General features: G+C 41.2%; 1 protein-coding gene across 1 annotated transcript in view; it reads left to right on the top strand.

Moving 5' to 3' along the window:
* The window catches only part of gabbr1a (gamma-aminobutyric acid (GABA) B receptor, 1a), a 55,243-nt gene extending 40,173 nt beyond the window's left edge, over positions 1-15,070 (top strand). Inside the window, exons 16-23 of the mRNA XM_076106784.1 lie at positions 4,028-4,160; positions 6,005-6,121; positions 7,507-7,617; positions 9,992-10,085; positions 11,276-11,403; positions 13,535-13,663; positions 14,425-14,568; positions 14,786-15,070. Coding sequence (XP_075962899.1) covers positions 4,028-4,160; positions 6,005-6,121; positions 7,507-7,617; positions 9,992-10,085; positions 11,276-11,403; positions 13,535-13,663; positions 14,425-14,568; positions 14,786-15,070 — 1,141 coding nt within the window. The remainder of the gene's footprint in view (positions 1-4,027; positions 4,161-6,004; positions 6,122-7,506; positions 7,618-9,991; positions 10,086-11,275; positions 11,404-13,534; positions 13,664-14,424; positions 14,569-14,785) is intronic.
* Positions 15,071-15,444: the final 374 nt, after the last annotated feature.

Here is a 15,444-nt window from a genome sequence, read left to right as displayed (position 1 = left end):
AGCTGCAACAATTAATTGATCGGCAGAATTTTTACCGGCAAGTGTTGTAAGAATGGCACTATTTAATGGTTTCAGCTTCTCAAATAGAAAGATGGTTGCTTTTCTTGGCTCTAAAATTATAGTAAATTGGATATTTTTGGCTTTTGGAGTGTCGTTTGCACAAAAGAAGGAATTTAACAACACTTGGGCTTGTTTGAGTATTTTTTATCATTTTCTGATGTTTTATAGAGCATAGCAATTAAACGGTTAATCCAGAAAATAAAAATAATCATAGTTGCAGCCCTTGTATTCATTATTATACTCTAACGTCTTGTCATGTTTTTTGCTTTTCTGCTCTTCATGTTTGTCCTTGAGTGATATCTCGGAACATCCACCCGTCCCCATTAAGAGGAATTTTTAAAAAGATGGAAGTAATGCGGGTCTCAGAGCTTCTCGAGTTTAAGTGCTACAAAGTTGTTGATTTGGGTGTGGCTTTTCTCAAACTAGCATCTGGTTTCATTGTCACAGTTTAAGCATAGCCCGAGACCAAATGCAAATAGACCTCCTTAAAAAACTGCCTTTTGATCTTGGATTTCTAAGCCTAATACATGTCTGTGAACCAGTTGCAGCATATCTCTGATGTCTTTTGAACATAGTATATTTATGTTTGACCCGGGTCAAAGTGATTTAAAGTCCCCATAAATCCATGAGCTTACCAGGAGTTTTTCCTAAAGCTGGAGTGGTTTGTTCCTTTGGGGATCTCCGGCTGCCTCCGGTGTGCCAACCGGGCCTTCAAATCATATTTATTCAGTAAGCTGTTTTCACAAAATGAGTTTGCCACCAACTGCCATGTTGGGAGACAAAAAACAAAACCAGTTTTAAAAAGAAAGAAAATATTAAACGCAATCACAGTCTTAAAGGAGCAATCCTTTAAAAAGCACTGCGACACAGTTTAACGGTTATATTCAGGGTTTCCCACGGTCATGAAATTCCTGAAAAAGTTATGAAATTAGAAAAACTGTTTTCCAGGCCTGGAAATGGTTTGAATATGAATATACATTGTTTTGGCTATTGTTTAAAATATGATCTTGAAAATCACAAAACATGTCTAACGTTACGAGAGGGTCTGGGTTCTCTGGCTGCTCGGGTTAGGCCTTGCGTCCCCCTGTTGCTCTGTCCCTGGTGCTTCCAGGCAGGGTTTCCCAGAGGCGCTCATTCGATTGTTGTCTCTTGGGGGTCTCGTTGCCTTTTTGTGGTTGCAGGTTGGCGGCTGACACTGTGCTGCAGGCGCCGCATCTTAACCAACATAAGCTCATAGTCTCGGTCGGCATCGCTGCTTTAAATTGCTTAAATTGAGTCACGGAAATGGGGGGAAATATTATGGAAAAGTTTCGAAAATTCATTAGTAAGTAGCTTACTACTTGTAGTAAATATTATAGTATATTACTATAATATATAGTATTATAGCAATACTATTAGTAGTAAATTAGCAACTGATTGCTAACAAGGGACAATTTGTTAATGCTGTGTTCACAACTTGTTTCCGCTGCCCCCGAGTGGACAACAAATATCACTTATTGCAAGTTTAAATATCTATCGCTAAGTCTGGTTATTGATGTGATCTTCTGATGCGTCCAGTGAAGCCACAGTAAAGTTTTAGCACAGAATATCTTCCTGTGATCTAAAACATCAACAGCAAACATCAGATTTCGGTCCCTTAAAATCACACAAGAACTTCTTTTTATTCAAACTATTCAACAATGATTCAGGGAGACATGCACATGGAAGAGAATTTGTTTTTCTTCTGATAGTAGCCTTGATTTAAAGCAACCACAAGCCGTGATGCATAAAACAGAGGGAAGCGGCACTCCACATCAGAAACGCACACTGAGCATCATATATCCATGGTATGTAACAGCATATGTAACAGTGTGTGTTCCGTATTGAAGGCTGTAGGAGTGTGTGGCTGTACAGTGAATAAGCAGTGTGACCTCGGGGCAACACAAGGACAGGTCAATGGGATGAAAGAATAAAAGACACACCTACTGCTGCAGGATGAGCTGGAGCTTAGCGGCTGAGGAAAGCTGCTGTGCCGGGTGGGTGGGTGTTATGGTAGAGTGCAGATTATATTAAAAACACACACATCTTAAATCTGGAGTTTTTGAGAGTATTATATTACCCAGATTGTCTCTAACGTAGCATTTATACAAACGCATTGTTTCAACAGGATAGAAATCAGTAGTGGTGGAATGCACATTTACTCAAGTACTATACTTAAGTACAATTTTCAGATGCTTTCTTGAGTATTTCCATTTTATGCTACTTTATACTTCTACTCAATGTAATGTACTACATTTATCTGACATTACTTTACATATTACTTGTTTTCATGCAGGACTTTTACTTTCACAGTGTGATATTAGTACTTTTACTTAAGTAAAGGATCTGAATACTTCTCTCACCATTGGAAATCACTGGACTTATTTTCATTTAAATGGGAAATAACTCATTGCTTCCTTTTCCTCTAAGCTCCTGTCTGAACCTCCAGATAGAGCACAGTGTACATGATTACCACAGCCACGCTTTAGTGCAGTCACCAGATTTAAAAAACTTTCATCTGGTGTCAAAGATGTAGGCTGGGAAATGTGGATCAGGAGCTTAAGTCACCCACAATGAATTGTTGCGGCCTTTCAAAAAGATACAGTATATACATAGTTTTTAAAGGACTGCTTCACCCAAATTACAAAAATACTTAGGTTTTGTCTGTCCAGGTTTTTGGATCTCTTGTCTTTCCAGAAACAGCGTTGCGTTACTGTGGATAATCCACAGGCTGTCAGTGTCAACTGCTCAGTCAGTGTCATTGAAACTACTTCTTTACTATGTTTGGTCCACCACTTCGGTCAAGACTGAAATATATCAACAAATATTCAACGAATTGCCATGAAATGTTGTACTGACATTCATAGTCCCCAGAGGATGAATCCTTCTCACTTTGGTGATCCCTGTTTTTTATTTTTTATTTTTTTTTATGGCGCCACCAGGATGTTGACATTTGTGTTTTTGAGTAAAAAGTCTAAACAACAGTTGGATTGATTGCCATGAAACACATTCATGCTCCTTTAGTGTTTCAACTAGCACCATCATAAAGTCATATTTTCTACTTTTCTAATAGTTATATGATGACTAAATACCTGCAAAACTAATGACATTCCAATCAGTTTAATGCGAACACTCTAAACTTAGATGTTGATCATTGTGAATATTATTGCCTGGTCCCAAATCCATTCTAACTCCATCCATAGATACTAGATACTACTTGTCACACTGTCTTAGAGTTTGGAATATCACTGTACAAAGCAGAATTCAATTTTTTTGGATTTTTTCAAGAAATTTCTGGAGCTGTTTCACCACCACAGTTCTTTAAATAACAGTTTTCCCAGCTGTGAGCAGATATCCCATTTCCTTTGTGCATTGCATTGTGGGAGTATAGTTACCATTAACCGCATCGTGCGAAAATCAACCGTAGTTGGTTTGCATTCAGTCTGATTTGAGTATACTTCAGTTTGTCTCTTTCATGGTTCCTTCTGCATTACAGTGTATTCCAGCTCAGTTCGTTTTGTATTCAGTTTCACAAATTTAATTTTTGTTTGTCACCTGTGATTATTTCTGTTGTGACAAACTGTTAATTTCACCTTTAATATGCATTGCACTGTTCAGCGCGTCATACTAATCAGACTAATGACTGTCAATCACACAAGGAGATGCCCAGGAAAGATAAACGATCCATATTTGGTCCTTTTGACCGCTAGATTGTCTGAATCAGGAAATAACGATGGTAAAATTATAAATTGTAAAACAACATGAGAGAAATTAACAACAATTGATAACATATCTAAGAGCAGACAGAAAGGCCACCAACACAATTAATCCCTATTTACCTGTAAAATTCGACAAATGTACCTTTAAGCAGAAATGATAATGAGCGGTGTTTTTCTGTCTTAATGCTTTTGTTTTTTTGTCCTGATGTGTGAATCTGTCACTGTTTCAGCTACATCCAGAACTCTCAGCCGTACCTGAACAACATGACAGCGGTGGGCTGCATGATGGCTCTGGCCGCAGTGTTCCCTCTGGGGATTGACGGCCACCACGTCCACAGATCTCAGTTTCCCGTCGTCTGCCAGGTAACAGGAGAAAGAGACAGACCGAGGTAGAGAGGAGCCAGACGGCACGATGAAGGCTGGGGATTGTCTGCAAATGTTTGGATTTCATTGATTTGACGCTTGCGCCAAAACAGTCATTTTTACAATGTGTTTAAAAGTAGCTTAGAGGAGGTGTAGAAGACATTGAATTCAGATTTATTAAAACATTTTAAGCATTTGTTCTTCTTCCTTAACTTTAAAATAATTCATGTTTTACACCTCGGTTTAATGGAAACCTGTTTTAACAATTTAACCCCTTATCGTCCAATTGAAATTACATTAACATCACTTTGCAGTCAAAAATAATATATGTTTTTATGTGTATTGTTAATACCATAAGGTAGTCTTGATTTAAGCAAACATGCAGTGTTGTTGCTTACAAGCCTTAGGCACACAAGGTGTTTTTAAAGGATGCAGCTAAACAGATCAAAGTGACATTTGCGAGTACTTTTACGCTCTGTTTTTAATGTGCTGCAGCTAAACAGCTCATTAAATAACTAACAAGCAAACTGACGTTGGCAGTGCACTTTTCACCGGTAAATGTTTGTTTGGCTGCTCGTTCAACAAGCTAAGTGAGGAGCTAAATGAGATGAGACATGAGCAGGAAAGCTAATGTTGTTTGTCTCTTGTGTTGCGTCAATGTAACGTCTGCCTGATAAAACCAAAACATTACTGCTTCATGGCGATACGGTTAAAAATGCAGTGATTTGATTGGCTGTATGGAAAAAGTGCTCCACCTACTGTACGTAGACGGAGAACATGGTGGTGCCTTCGTGAAACCAGCAACATTTTAATTTCTACCTTTTGGTTTCATGTAGCAGAAACATGTGATTTGATTTCATTTGGACTTTAATATAGTTTCCCTATTGTTGAAATTAGCTTAAAGGTTGGGAAAGTTATCTTATTTCACTGTGTCTTGACAGTGTCGCATATTGTACATATTGTGTATTATCTTGGTCCAGTTTTTACTTATAAACGCATGTTTTTATGGCTGCACTAATTAACATATTCTAGATGTAATGTTTATCATTTAAACACATTTCCCCAAAGTCCAGTCTCACAAATTTGGTATCTTTAAGAATTTCGGGATATCAACTAGAATTTTAAATGTTTATTTAAGTTTGACTGCACAGCATCAATTTGATGAAATGAAAAAAAAAAGCAGATTAACTTCAAACTATATATTTTCGTGTATAAAGATACGAACCTACTTTTCATTGTTGATATCACAGATTTAATTACGCTACATTTACATCCACTCAGATTCTTTTCTTCAGTTTTGGTATTCTGTGGCACAGACATGATTTGCCGGGTGCCAGAATAGCACAGACGATGGGATCCAGCACTAATGAGGAGTGGGAGTCCTTCCTCTCTCACCCATGTTGAGTCTTTTTGTTGGAGAGGCGAGAGGGAGATTTCCATTTCTGTCGTCTCTCTCCTCTTTGTCCCTGTCCAGTTATTCTCTCTCATGCTTTGTTCTGCCTCTCTCTTGCACTCTGCCTCTGACCTCCTACTCTGAATATGTTTTTTTTATGTTTCTGCTGCAATCTCTTCATTTCCTCAAAATTATATCGTCTCTTGTTTCTGCTAGCATCTATCTATCCATCCATCCATCCATCCATCCATCCATCATATAGTTAACTATATATATATATATATATATATATATATATATATATATATATATATATATATATATATACAGTATATGTATAGTAATTGTCCCACTTCTGAAACCAAAACTACACCCTTGAATAAAAAATGAATAAAGTAAAGTATGAAGTAGTGATTCAAATTCTCTCCTCCTCTCCTCACCCCTCTTCCAGTTCCGCCTGTGGCTCCTCGGCCTCGGCTTCAGCCTGGCATATGGCAGCATGTTCACCAAGATCTGGTGGGTCCACACCCTCTTCACGAAGAAGGACGAAAAGAAGGAGAAGAAGAAGGTAAGGAGGAAGAGTGCGGAGGGAGGGAGGGATAAGCCTCTCAGCGGTCTCAGGAGAGAGGAGAAAGGATGGGGGCGGGAGGCCGGGCCACGCAGCGTGTGTGGCGCCGGCTGATAAAAAAGTCAAGTCAAAAACTTTGCAGGCTTCCAAGCAACATAAGCTTCTAAGAGGCCAGCTCGGCATCATTCACTACTGCAGGGTTGTAGCGAGACAGCAGGGATAAGTGTGTTGGACACACAGTGACATAGATACTGTACTTTACACATGCACACACACACAAAGCACATGCGCCTACACACATGCAACATTTATGCACAGAAACATGCAGATTTGGGGCACAGACATAGCCCGGCCCCCGATACCAACGTCATCAGCTATATTTGCATACTGCCGTGTGTGTATTTTTGTGTGTGTGTGTGTGTGTGTGCCTCCTCTTGAAGATAGTGTATCCTGGAGCCAGCAAGATACTGCCAGTTTGAGATGTGTTGTGGGAATTTCTAAGACCAAATCAGAAGAATAAGAGATTAAGCCATTTATGGAATATTTATGAATATGGATGAGTATTAAAGTTCTATGCAGAAATCCAACCTTCGGGGGGTTTATTATTTGAGCCAAAGCACAACGAATCGGGTTGACTTTCAACTCTCTTCATGTCCACAGAAGGGCAATTTGCCAGAGAGCTCTGCATTAGTATTTAAAGAAACTTTCACAATTGGAGGGGAGAATGAGCGCCTTTCAAAAAATTGTCATGCAACTCAAGTGAACAGGCGCCCAGGACTGTGTAATGTGTTTTCGTCTTTATTTTATTTTCTCAGTTTTAGTCATTGCACGCTTGAATGGCCGTTAGTATGTTGGAGTAGCTGGGAGTAAGATGGCGTGGTAAGAGAGAGGAGGGAGCACAGTGGGAGACCTCATTTTGGTGACTTGTTTTTCGGTTACGGCTGTATTGCTTCCATTATAGGTTAAGCTAAGAATAATAGAGTTGATATCAGCTGGCCAAGGAAACTGTCCACACAAAGAGCAGTGTCATCTCAGTGTGTATAAATGACGGTTTCAGGTGGCAGCCCAAATAAAGCTACTGCAGCTCTCCGTGTGTTGCCACACACACACACACACACACACACACACACACACACACACACGCACACACACACACACTCCTGCTGCTCCTAAAATATACTTTGACACAGACACTTGTTCACACACCCAGAGACACACATCCAGAAAGACAATTCGCACCCAGTCATCCAGAAATCACAAGGACGCCTGTCGTATTATTTGTCCTGGTTGTTTGTCTTTGTTTGTGGACTGGCTGGTGATGCCCTTGGATAGTGATGACTGTTGTGCGTGTGTGTGTGTGTGTGTGTGTGTCTTTGCTCACACAGCAACACTTGGAGCCATGGAAACTCTACGCAACAGTTGGAGTGCTGCTGGCTATCGACTTCCTGTCACTCATGATCTGGCAGATTGTGGATCCTCTGCACGTTACGGTGGAGGTAGAGTACGAAAGACAGATGAGTTAATTTGTGTGTCATCGCCCGCTTGCAGTCGCTGTCATGAGTCAATAACGCAGTAATGAGACACCGCGAATGTTAAAAGGGAAAAAAGAAAAAAGAATTGAAATGTTCTTTCATTTTTAATCGTCTTACACTCAAGGAGCACAATCTAAAATAAGGATGGATGTCACAAAGCACAGACGAACAGCAGCACTATAAGGGCGACATTTACAACCTGAATAATTTCATGTATTTGTGTTCGTTTGATAGTGTAAACACTTTCAGCACTGTTAAAGGTACCCTGTGGCATTTGTTGCAAACAAAAATCAGCATTCATCAAGCAGCCAAGCAAACACGTTAAGTGAATTTCCTGCCTCATTAAACATTTATCTTCTAAAGGTCTCATGAAAATGTTTAACTTCATTTAACCTGCTTTAATCAATATTTTCAGCACAGAACAAAGGGACTCACTCGCTCACAACGTTCAATTGTCCACCAGCTCTGTGATGTATTTTGGTCTCTTAGAGCTCATTGTTTTGGTTTTACATGACGTTTACTGTGTGCTTCAGTCTGAGCTGCTCTCATCAACCTTCATGTCGTCGCTGTTGGGCAGAAACCTCGTATCTCCATATTCCGTCTTTTCTTTTCTTTTTTCATCAATCCGTGCTATTGGTCACCCTTTACCTCTGTCTGTGGGTTTTACACATATTGAATCAATGATAAGTATTACAAAGACTAAATCTTGTAACTCCATTGGATCCTCAAACTCTCAAATCTCATAAGTCAGCATCCCTCTTGCATGAAGTTTCGCTCACAGCAGAGCTGAAGGAAAACAGCGGCGAGGTGATTTCGTCCGACTTCATTTGAGGCAGTGTTTCACCATCGTCTCATAATGGCCCGCCACCGTTTCATAATGAACTGAAAATATTTAGATGTTTCCACCCCCTCACCCAGACCTCACCACTGGGTTAAAACTATGCAGTTTACCTGTTAAGCAAATGTATCTCTGATGGTATCGTTGTGATAACGCTGAGACTAGCATAGCTAGCGATGTGACCTCAGCGGCTCAACGGCGGTTCTTATCAATGACGGACAAAACATGTCCGTCAAGAACAATGTAACTCCATTTGAGCTTGATTTTGACAAACTATCTGAACATATGTAAAGACACAAAATAAAATATGAAGATGCTTCAGGTGTTCAGGTATTGTAAAAACATAGCTTTTTTGTGGTTTTGGACATACAAGGTTTCTGCCCGACAGCAATGATATGCATGTGTCATATGTCTTTTCAAAAAAAGTATGAAAGAAAAGCTCCCACAGATCAAATTTACACGACCTGCCGAGCACCAAATGGTAGACGAAGTCAGCGACTAGCTGACTAGAGCTGAAGGGGGACTACATTCATTATCAAGCCAGTGACACAACCACAAATACTTACAAGCTCAATCCACATCTGACTGGTGTTAAAGGAGGCTAAACATTTGGCTCTTTAGCAGATAAATACTCCACTAAGTTCACCAGCTAGTCGCATACTTTTTCTTTCTGCTATATGGTGATGAGCAGGTAGTGTACAGTGGACTTGTACAGCATTTTCAACTAAAACAGCTGTCTGCTGCAGCCAAAAAGGACAGTATGAGAGTGGTGAGAGTAAATCAAAACAGTACAGTTGTTGGACAGAAAACCAAAACAATTAGCCAAAAGATGCTAAAATGCTGCACGGATCTAAGCCTACAGGAACTGGCTAAATGGGATAAACCTCTGTGGGTTTATCATTAAGGGCGTCTCTTTTTTACTATCATGTTTCTAAATGTTATGATATGTCACTGCCACTCACTGTTGATATGCCTTCCTGCACAGGGGTGATATCATGAGAACACATGCATTTGTGTCCTCATGCCTGTGCTGGTAAAACTCCAGATTCAAACAATACAGTGACATCAAAATATTGATCCAATGTGCTAGTAGTTAAAAACTCCACAGGGCAGCTTTTACACATCTGTAACTTAATAATAATAATAACATTAATGTGTAGGAACAAGAGTAAACTGTTTACGTCATCATCGGCCCTAATCTGCACAGTGCTGACTTTAACTACCGCCAAGCCTTTTATTTAAATAGCTATATTTCATATTTGTTGGATATTTATCTGAGACTCATTTTAATTCAGTCGCATCTATATCTGACATACGGGACAGACCGGGGGGATCAACCGTGAAGTCACTTGGGCTTGTGCTTACTGTGCATTTTTACCTCTTCCTCCAGAATGCTGCTGTCTCATCGTTTCTTATTATCTCCCCCCCCGACTCTCTCCCTCTTCCCCTCTCTCTCTCTTTATCCTCCCATTCCTCTTCTTCTGTCTGCCGTGCGAGTAGAAGTTCACTAAGGAGACCCCTAAAGAAGATTTGGATGTCCTGATTCAGCCCTTGCTGGAGCACTGCAGCTCAGAGAAGATGAACACGTGGCTCGGTATCCGTCCTCTCTGTTTCTTTTTTACCCTCTCATATCTCAATCTGTCTCTTTATCACTCTTTGTCCTGCTCTGGTTTTGAATAATCTTTGTCACACACACATGGGCATATGCAGACACATATGCGTACACACACACGTCACCACCATTCACTCTGAATTAAACAGGCCTCATATCACAGCTTCCGCCAACCCCCCCCCCTTGCGTTTGATTCCTCTTTTCTCCCTCTTTGCTTCTCTTTTTGCCGGCCCACGCAGTCCCTCTCTCTCCCTGTCTGTCTGTCTTAGCGTGGCAGCTCTTATGAAAGTATAATGGTGCTGAAATTCAAATAATGTGGGTCACAAACTGGGCCATTGCCCCATAGCATTTCCTTTCTCAGAGGAGAAGAAATGGTGCTTTAATATCAGGCGGTATGAAGCGACAATGGACAGTCTGAAGAAGTGTCGAACTTACTCAGTCACAGAGCCTCTTTTCTTCTCTGCTTCTCTCTCTTTCACTTTTATGTTTTCTTTTCCCTGTCAGTCTAACTGGCTTTCAGCACATTCAACCATTTTGCACTTTAGTTTCTACTGCATCTACATTTTATGTTGTCTTCCTCTGCACTACTCGGTCGCACTCACTTGCTCCCTCAATGGCCACATCGAGCTGTTCACAATGTTACTACACAAGAAGCATCTTCTGTTTTCTGCTCGTTGATGTGCCGGTATGTCGATAAGACTGCATCTATCTCTACATCCTGCAAACGAGCACAACAAATGTGTTGTTGCGTCATAGGAAAGCCCACTGTGTGTGTGTGCTAACAGGTGTCTGTCAGTGTTAAGAAGATTGGAGCAGCTAACTTTTTATTATGCTCACCCTCAATTAAGATTTGACTCGAACTGTTTTGATACAATCACAGTTACCAATATGGAGACAAACAGGGACAAATGTTTTGTCAATTTAAAAGATGAAAAGCTTAAACTGTACGCTGACATGTAGAATGATAACACAACCAAACTTATTTATACATATATTTTTGTTTTATTTTCAGGGATCCAGTCTTCAGCTTTCATTTTACCATCAATAATTCTGTTTTTCATAATGACAAAAGATTTGGCCTCCATTTTTTCCATACAATACTGTGTACATCACTGTTGCACACATCATACTATATCATTTTCGTGTTGTCCCTGTTTCCCCTCTTCCTGTAGGTGTGGTTTATGGCTACAAGGGTCTGCTGCTGCTGCTGGGAATATTTCTGGCTTACGAGACCAAGTCTGTCTCCACAGAAAAGATCAACGACCATCGGGCCGTGGGGATGGCTATTTACAACGTCGCTGTGAGTCCAAAAAAAGAAATGACACCATCACGCCTCAACTCCTGTTTCTGGGTGCTGCTGTCTGCTAAGAGCAGTCTGTGGCACGCTGAATAACTTTAAAGTGGCAATAAATACGATTTTTATTGCCTCATAGTACAAAATGGCTGTAGTATATCTGTGTGTGTGTGTGGGGGGGTAATCAATGCCAGGGCCTCTTTGATTACTTTGCCTGGTGCTCAGCTTTTTTGCTGGCAGAAGCCACTTTCCTGCTCATTTCAGAGCAATGACCAGTGTGTCAAGACATTTCAGCTGCAAGAGCTTAAAAGCTTCTTTATTCTCAAAGGGCTACTCTGTGCAGCTCCTGCTGGTTGTTTATAAAAGTTAATGGAGTTCATAGATAACTTAATGCCCCCCTCAATGCTTGTGGTGTAGTTTCCTGGTTTGAGTAGATAACAGACTAGAATATTACCCTGAAATACTTCCTGTGCAGCTACAATTGAGTTTACATATTATACTGTTTTTTTAGTTTTTAGTTGCATGATCAAGGTTTCTGGATTCACCTCTTTGCATTGATCTTCAAAAATCATTAAACAAGAAGTCCACTGTGGGGCACAACAGAATATAAATGTATGCAGTTCCTCTCAGAAGAACCTCTGGGATGTGCTGAACATTACGGATTGATGATCTGGTATAAAATACAGAAAAGTACATGTTGGTATAATGATTGGTGGGAGCAATATGAGACACAGAAACAGGCTTATAAATATATAAAGTATTCAAGCTTTTCCACAAGTACGCCTTGAGATTTGATTCTCTAAAAAGCAGATCCCTGGACGCAGTGCTGTCCAAATGATAACACTGCCAGCACAGGCTGCTGTCTTGTATGAATCATGCATTTTGATTGCCTATGGTGCCTGTGGTGATATACAAATAGTCATATCCCAGGTCTCCTTTATAAACATGAAAATGTGTTCTCAATGGGACTTCCTGGTGAAATAAACGCTAAATAAAATCAATAAAATACGAAAAGGGTTTATCACAAACTTTCACTGTGCTGCAATGTCATGCAACTCTGGCATGACAGCATTTACATATACTATATATATATATATATATATATATGCAGTATATGTTTTTATTAGTATGGACCTGTTACCTTGTGGGGAATAGGTTTCAAATTGTACCCATTTAGCCGCTAAAGTACAGTGGTAAACGAAGCCGTCAGTCATAAACATTATTCTCCTCTTGTTAATAGCAAGTGAATCATCTTCAGCGGAGGCACCTGGGATGCACTTTACACTGGAATTGCTGCCATTATGTTCACTTTAGCCACTTTAGACAAACACTGGCAGCCATTCCCTGACACTCTTGACACAGTGTAACTTTGTAATTGATGTCAAATGTCTGGGAAAAGTGGTTTCTGTCAATTGAACACTTAAAGAGTTTTTTCTGCTCTGATCAAAAGGCAGGGAAATTTTTTATTTTAAATATTATTTTTAACTGCCATTTTGCCAGAATTTCCCGCACTCATCTTGATTCCCATTAACAACTAAAAACGGGGCATCTTAACGAGCCTCCGCATTTATTAGCTTATACTTAAGTAATTATTAAATGCATTGATCTCGCCTCCTCTGTCAAGCAGAGGATTTATCATTGATCTATCTTTCATGGTTATTTATGAGAGCATTAAATGCAGCTTGCGCTCTCATTTCATCACATGGTTCCGTAATGCGAGTCTAATGTTATTATTTTATGTTCTGATATACACATTTCAGTTTTATGATGATGTCAATAGTTAATGGTGTCTGTGAAGAGACCTCCTTCCTCTTTGCTAAGCTGTGAGCTCCAGGCCCTGATGAGATGACAATGTGGTGATTGTCAGCGCGCTGTTGCCACTTCAGTCATGACTTTTTAATGCTGTTTTCACATGGGAGCCCTCCGCAGAATGATAAACAGATGCCTAATGCTTTTATGGATGTGATTTTCCTCCCCTCTCATTCTCTCTCTCTCCATCTCTATTTTGTTCTCCACCTCTTCTACTCTTACTTCCCCTGCCGCCCTTCTTTCTCGCTGCCATGAACCTCACTCTTACTTTTTCCTCTTCCTTTATTCTTTAACTCCTCTTTGTCTCCGTTTCTCTCGCCTCCTGCAGGTGTTGTGTCTGATCACGGCTCCAGTGACCATGATCCTGTCCTCGCAGCAGGACGCCTCCTTTGCCTTTGCCGCTCTAGCAGTCGTCTTCTCTGCCTACATCACTCTGGTGGTGCTTTTCGTACCCAAGGTGCTTTGACTCGTCACCGACACCTCTAGGAAATGTTGCACACACTGAAAAGTACACTCGCATTGCAGTAAAACCAAAGTTCAAAACGTACCGGTCTTTAGGGAGAAGGTCCAGCCTGTACTACATGGTGCATGGAAATCAGAAACTTCTAAAACAGTCTGATATTTCCTATTTGATGTTTGGAGTGGTTGTGCCATCACATAAGAAGGCTACTTAAATGATCAAACCTTTAGTCTGTTAGTGATTTTACCACTACGGTAATAATCTGTGACGTAAGATAGTTAATAAAACAAGCTTTAAGATGTGTAGCTGCTTTAAACATTTGGTGTTGGGAAAAAAAAACAAGGTCCTCTGGCACAAACAAAGTGAGACATTTTAAGTGTCTGGCAGCAGCTACATTGATTTGTTTGGAATAAATAGAGGAAGAGCTGGGTAGTGCACATGAGCACTGCTGCAGAATGGGCAGACAGAGGAAAGAGTGCCACCTACAGAGATTCAAACTACATGGACAGAAAATCCAAGGAAAAAACAAACCCTCACAATGTCATCCTCACTGCTTGAATGTCTGGTCGTTTTTGGAGCGCAGTCCCAGAAAACGCACAGCAGTGAGCGCTGAGCACCAAAGATGTTGCCAAAATAAGCTTTCAAGTGCGAGAGATTTGGCTGCAAATATAAAAAAAAAATGTGTTATTATTCATTCAGCACACTGTACTCTCCTGATCTGTGTTGTTTATTGGCTTCCTGTTCCCGCGGCGGTCCAGATGCGGCGTCTCATCACGCGCGGCGAGTGGCAGTCGGAGCAACAGGACACTCTGAAGACCGGCTCGTCCACCAACAACAACGACGAGGAGAAATCCCGGCAGCTGGAGAGAGAGAACAGGGAGCTGCAAAAGATCATCCAGGAGGTGAAGACATCATATACGTTTTACATTATACAGACACATTCACGCCGTGTTTATTGTGAAACATGCATGTCCAAAGGCCAGACATTTAACTATACATATTCACTAATTAATTGCAATCAATTAGGGCTATCAATGCTAATAAATGCTAAATATAAGGTGAGGGGATTAAGTGTCACACCTCTATAACAGTCTCTCTCTCCTTGTGTTGTGTCTTTAGAAAGAGGAGAGGGTATCGGCGCTCCGCAACCAGCTGGCTGAGCGACAGGCTCTGCGCAACCGCCGCCGACCCTCCTCAGGCCAGAATCAGAACCACAACGCCCCGCCCCCCTCCCCCCAGCCGGATCCCAAGTCTCTGCTTCCCCCGCCCGGCTACCCAAACCCCACCACGGACAATCACGCCCTCCCGCCCTCCTTCTCAAACTCCTCCAACCTCTACCCGGCTGACAGCAAGATGAGCCGCAACCACTGTCACAACAGCCAGATCCCACTGCTGTATAAATAGGCGAGGCACTGGGAGAGGGTGGGGTGGGTGGGGTGGGTTGGGGTGGGAAGGGGAGACCGTCGCACAATACACACACACAGGGGACACAAAACACAATGGGACACTGTGACTTTCACTTGTTTCGGCGACGAGCACAGCGGTGTAGTGACACTGTTTTAAAATACGGCGTGGGAAGCACAAATAAGTGCACAGGAGTGCTTTACACTTGGCAGCTTCGGGGAGAGTCATGCAGGTAAACAACCGTCCTCACAGTTTTGATCTCACCGTGTTCAACCCAGCAACGAGGCACTACTGACTGGTCAGACTAGCAGCACTCGAGGTCGAGTGAACAGATAGATCTCTCAATCATTCCTCTCCCCCCCACCATTCGTTAT

Source organism: Anarhichas minor, unplaced genomic scaffold (assembly GCF_050575085.1).
Source record: "Anarhichas minor isolate MPS153535 unplaced genomic scaffold, ASM5057508v1 ptg000035l, whole genome shotgun sequence".
In the NCBI taxonomy this organism is placed as follows: Eukaryota; Metazoa; Chordata; class Actinopteri; order Perciformes; family Anarhichadidae; genus Anarhichas; species Anarhichas minor.
Note: the sequence above shows the minus strand (reverse complement) of the source record. Positions and strands in the feature narration are given on the sequence as shown.